This window comes from Sinocyclocheilus anshuiensis, unplaced genomic scaffold (genome assembly GCF_001515605.1).
Source record: "Sinocyclocheilus anshuiensis isolate Anshui unplaced genomic scaffold, SAMN03320099.WGS_v1.1 scaffold1547, whole genome shotgun sequence".
Classification (NCBI taxonomy): domain Eukaryota; kingdom Metazoa; phylum Chordata; class Actinopteri; order Cypriniformes; family Cyprinidae; genus Sinocyclocheilus; species Sinocyclocheilus anshuiensis.
Genome location: NW_015552673.1, coordinates 52,796 through 58,157, shown reverse-complemented (window position 1 = coordinate 58,157; position 5,362 = coordinate 52,796). Strand labels below are relative to the sequence as shown.

The following is a 5,362-nucleotide window of genomic DNA, read 5'->3' as shown; positions in this document are numbered from 1 at the left end:
TTTTCCTCAATGGAAGCATATTTACACTGTTTGAATCGTTCCCTGTCCCCTATATAGTGCACTACATGCCATTCATTCACTGTACAGAAAATACTAATTCTGTGGACAAGTGACCGATTTCAGCCGCGGCTTCAGCGTCTATTTTATAGTGTAGGGGGCGAGCCCTTCGGATTCTAGAGAGCATTTGATTGGACAGAAAGTTTGATGAGAAGCTGAAGTACGATGTGACGTCAAAAAAATCGTTGAGCCGTTTTGGCGGAAGTGACGAACTGCAAGCTTTGAATGCTTATATCTTCTAAATGCGAATTTTGTCACTGTTTTGGAGCACACTGCCTTATAGATTACCTTAAGACTAACATATTGATACTAACACCCAAAAAAACTTTAATTTTGATTTCATGGGGACTTTAAGTACTTAATACTTAATAGCCTACTGTACAGTTACCTCGTAGTTGTCTTTGATGAAAGGGAACTGCTGCAGCTGTAGGAACTGGGTCTTGGGGATGTCCAGGCCGTCCTCTCCATAAAGAAACTGGACCACACTTCCATCACTGTCTCGCACAGTCAGATCATACTGGACCACCAGACCTTCTAGATGCTTGATCACACACCTGAAACGCCCAGTGACGGTATATGTCATTATACAATGAACCAGTATACAAGAATATCACAGGGATTTTAGACAATGCGTTTTTCAGTCGGAACCAGATCTACCTCTGCAAATAACCAGATCGACTGGTTTTGACAGCAGTGTCCACAAGACCTTCACGACCAGCCATACAATGAAAAAAGAACTCCTGAAAACATAAAGACAGCCTCCAGTTAAATATAATACCAGTTAAAATTTTCCACACAAAACGAATATTACTCTAAAAAGTAAGATTTTGAGATTTTCTGGAAAAAAAATGTGGTGCTTGACTGTACAAAACAGGCCACCATAATGCTAGGATGGTTACTACAGGGTTGCTAGTGTGTTCACCCTGACAAGCCACATGATTTGAGGTATCATTTATGTCCACAGCCCTAACCATGCAGGATGAGTTTAATCCTTGGGGTTAAGGGTTTGAACAAACCCTTTTGATTAAGTGTGGACACTAACGAGGCTGTGCATTCACAATCAAGAACAGTCCAGTCTGAACGTACAGGAGGTTTGATCCCCGTCAAGAATCTGCCAGTTACGAATCCTCCGGATCGCGGCTGAGGTTCATAGGGCTGAAAGCAGGGCAGAGACTTCCCAGAAGGCATCAGTGGTGGCCGGCGACCCTCCAGCTCAATCTGACCCAATAAACAGGAGATCTGCACATACACAGGAACTTGGTTCAGAGGAAGATCACGGCTGAATAACATGCCATGCTAACATCTGCCATTACCGGACCCAATCATTGTCATAATTCATCAACAGTAGATCATTAACAATCACTTGGCATAAATGTGCTGTAGTGATGGGAGAAACAAAGCTTTTCAAAACACACAAAGGTTTTGAACCTTAACAAAGCCGTTTTGAAAGCGGCCATCATTGATTGCAGACTGCAACAGCTCTGCAATTTGACTTGAGCAGCGCTCAAATTTTATTAATAATATCATCAACTTCAGAATTTAACATTATCACATTCATGATTTTCTGTTCCCAAATTTAAGACCACCTAAAATGAAATTTAAAACTTTTGTAATACCATTTAAGACTTAAAATCAGTTTGATCAAATTGAATATCTTAAGACTTTTTAAAGACACACAGGAACACTGTAAAAGTAATAAAAATAAAAAACGCTGCTGTATTCAGATAATGAAGGAAACGTTACCTGCATAGTATTTACAGTTGAACCCTTGGCTCCTGACTGCACCATCAGCTGTAGGTTGTTTTCTGGGAAGGAGCGGTGGAGACCCAGCGGCATGCACACCTGATTACAACAGATCACAAGAGATGAAACCCATCAAGACATAAAGACAGTTTATGATTCCACAGCGAGAAACAAAATAAACACTTTAAACACAAGCTCTGCAATTTCAAGATGTCCCGTTTATAGACGTGCACCTTGTTGATGTTGTTGTTCACTTGATTGACCTCTTCTTTAAACTTCAGGTCCACCATGTTGAAATCTCTCTGGTCTGTGTTCAGATGTGCGTCTTGCCAGCGTTCTCTGGCTTCAGTGTCTCCAGCAGCCGCAAGCAGGTTAAACGCAGCCTGGAGAGCCTGTTTTCATGCAAGAAAGTAAAAAAATATGAATCTCTGGTTTAAGACAAGACAAGCACAATGTTGAACGAACACACAAATAAATGAAGGGGTGAGACAAAAAACATCCAGAGGGCAAAAGATCCACAGAAATAGAGAGTGGGAGTATGTGACTGCAAGATTACTGCAAATATTATGCTTCAATATTAATAATAAAAAAGTTTATATCAAACTATGACAAATAATCTTTGGATAATTTCGAAATAAATACCAAAATGTATATTTTATATGCATGGAATCTAGGACAGTTGTGCAGCAGGATGCACAGATCACTTCAGTTCATGTTTCAACTGAGTTGAGTAGATGAGTAGACTTTTACTGTAATAAAGTTTCAAAGATTTGCGTACTTGATAAGCAATAGAGAAATTTACATAAACGAGCTTAAAGACCTAACATTAAAAAGTGAATAATTTTATTGTTACTTACTACTGAAGTGAAATTATTATTATAATTTTTTATCAATTCATTAAAAAAAAAAAAATTACACTTTTATTGTTCCTGGTCAAAAATGAACACAAACACACAACATGTGACCATTTTTTTCCCCAAAACTTAGGAGGGTTAAAATTTGTCTTCTGTAATATTACTTTCACTAAACCAAGTAATTTCTCTTAATGAGACTTTAACAACTTTAGCTCTGTCCTTCCTGTTAATTTTCTTGCCATATGTAAATAATCATGTTATAATTAATAAACTTTACAAATAATTCATCCATTAAAGCTTGACCAGAGCATATTTCTGAAAGTCTGGTATATCGTTTTAAATAAACTCTTCCTTAAATGACAGCCCAAGTATTTTTTTTCAGAAAGCTACACGGTTCAAACGGTCCTATGAAACAGGAATGAGCTGGTCAATCTCAGTGATTTACCTTGGAGCCACATGTGACTGACTTTTGGATAATTTTCCTTCTCTGTTTGTTGGCTCCATCTTTTACTAGAATGTCTTCCACACCTGTCAGAAAAAAATACATAGTTTAATATAAAATACCACTCTACCTTGTTTGTTCAACAAGATAAGCTAGTATTGATGTGTGATCTTACCCAAGGTGAAACCGCGGTAAAGCTGCAGGTAGGCAGTGAAGAGCCGTGCCAGACAGCTGAGCAGTTTGCCACTGGTCTCTCCTCCGTAGAGCTCGTAGCAGCAGTGGACCAAACCGTACGCTGAGCTGCCATAGTGGGCTTTATCCAGAACTCCCAGCAAGAGCTCTCCCTGACGAATGACCACCTGAAAAACACAGTACATTACATTACTAGGGTTGTGTACCGAAACCCGGTACCAATATGGCACCGGTACCCATGTAACCGGTATGTAATAGAACCGAATCCGAACGCAAATTTCGGTGCCATGCCTGAGCCATCGATTGAAATATTTGTCCTCTGATTCTCCGAAACGGACGTAAGAAGCATCATCACCGGCACCGCACGTGAAAAATCATTTCCCGACTGAGAAAATGCATGTGAACTCAAGTCAGAAAGCTCTAATAATACAAATCCAACACATCGCTGTAGTAACGCGAGTGTCCATGTTGTTTTCACATTCTGACTTAAAAGCACAACTCGGGAAATGAGAGCATCGAGGAGCGCGTGAATGCAGTAATTACACTTGCTCTGATGGCAGCAGCTAGCCTTCCGTTAACTAAGCTAAACATGCTTAAATTAAAATGCCTAAAGCTAAACCTCCCTTGTATTCACATTTCTAAACCTGTTGTCCAACAAAAGAGAACATTATAACCTTTTTGCTCCACAACACCAGTCAGATGCTTCCTTTTGTGATCTGATGTGGCTTCTTGTCACAGAATGAGGCAGAAAATATGTTCCATAGGCTACTTTAAAAAAATACATCGATTAGCAATGGATTATAAATATACTTAATTATTATTAAAATACCAGAGATGGCTTTAATTACACAGATAAACTATATTGTTGCAGTAGATTGTTTATTGTCTTTGTTTTATCATTCAAAACGTTTGTATGTTCTGTTTACTCAGTTACAGCTATAATAGCGATACCTTTGTCCATATAAGGGACTTCCTGGAGGGTCATGAGTTTCTCTACTTCTGTGACTGGATATTAGGGGTGCTCCGATTGATCGGCTACCGATCACTATCGGCCGATAATCACGTTGGGATGTTTGATTGGCGGTCTCTAAAAAGGCAGATCTCCAAAAACCGATCTCAAGCTGATGACGCTGCTGTGAGAGCTTTGGCATGACATGCAGAGGCACCGTCTCTGTCCAGCGCGGGTGAAATAATTATAATGCTGAAGGTGGGGTACTCGCCTTCATATTTCTTCATTAAATAACTTAAGTAATTTGAAAACCTCGTTTCAGACGTAATTTCACAAACGGAGTGAGTGAGTCACCACTCGCGTGCGCTCTCTCTCTTTCTCTCTCAAAATACGCAAATGGCTTCAAATCACCACATCGCGTTTGTCCATAGGCGAGCTGCACGCTACACAGTTGACACAGGAATTGTCACTTGCACAATCGAGGCAGTGTCGCATCGTCACTAAAGTTTATAAATGGCATTTCTTTTTAATTCTTGCCAGTGTTTAACCATTCAGCGCTCGCACGCTCTCCTGGAGACTAGCGCTCATGCACACTCGCAGCGCACACACAACGCCAGGTTCACATTACTCCGGTTGCAGTGCATACGTGGTGCGTATTTTTTCCACGCTCATGTTAACGGATTAAAGCGTTCACCGCACACGGTTGCGGTCCGGCAGTGCGTTCAGGAGCGGTGCGTCTGCAGCAGTGCAGAGATCGTTTCCACACCGAGTCTATTTTTGCTGCGCTGCAAGCCCTGAATTAAAGTAACAGCGCATTGTTTGCAGTAAATATGAACATGGATTGACACGAACATGTAGTAATTACACCATAAATGCATATTATTAAAGTCTACTGTGTTTCACAGTCAACACATATGGCTTTTTGGCTGGGTTTAAAGGAAAAGAGCACTTTTAGATAAACAAGGCAATAATAGATGGCACTTTAGATGGTAATAAAGATTTAAATGCAAAAGGAAAGGCAGTAGAGCAGACTATTTCTGTCAATGGTAAGTTAGTGATAACGTAAGAAAAGTAAAAAAAAATGTTTCGCCACTTGCTTGAGCAACTTAATATATAAATCTAGAA

The 5,362-nt window shown here is 40.0% G+C and overlaps 1 protein-coding gene across 1 annotated transcript in view; it reads right to left on the bottom strand.

Annotated features, from left to right (window-relative positions):
• Nucleotides 1–5,362, bottom strand: part of LOC107667450 (DNA-directed RNA polymerase I subunit RPA1-like) — a 31,555-nt gene that overhangs the window by 12,638 nt on the left and 13,555 nt on the right. Inside the window, exons 16-22 of the mRNA XM_016459118.1 lie at nt 3,272–3,455; nt 3,100–3,182; nt 2,034–2,192; nt 1,801–1,899; nt 1,144–1,296; nt 715–797; nt 446–611 (exon numbers count right to left, since the gene is read on the bottom strand). Coding sequence (XP_016314604.1) covers nt 446–611; nt 715–797; nt 1,144–1,296; nt 1,801–1,899; nt 2,034–2,192; nt 3,100–3,182; nt 3,272–3,455 — 927 coding nt within the window. The remainder of the gene's footprint in view (nt 1–445; nt 612–714; nt 798–1,143; nt 1,297–1,800; nt 1,900–2,033; nt 2,193–3,099; nt 3,183–3,271; nt 3,456–5,362) is intronic.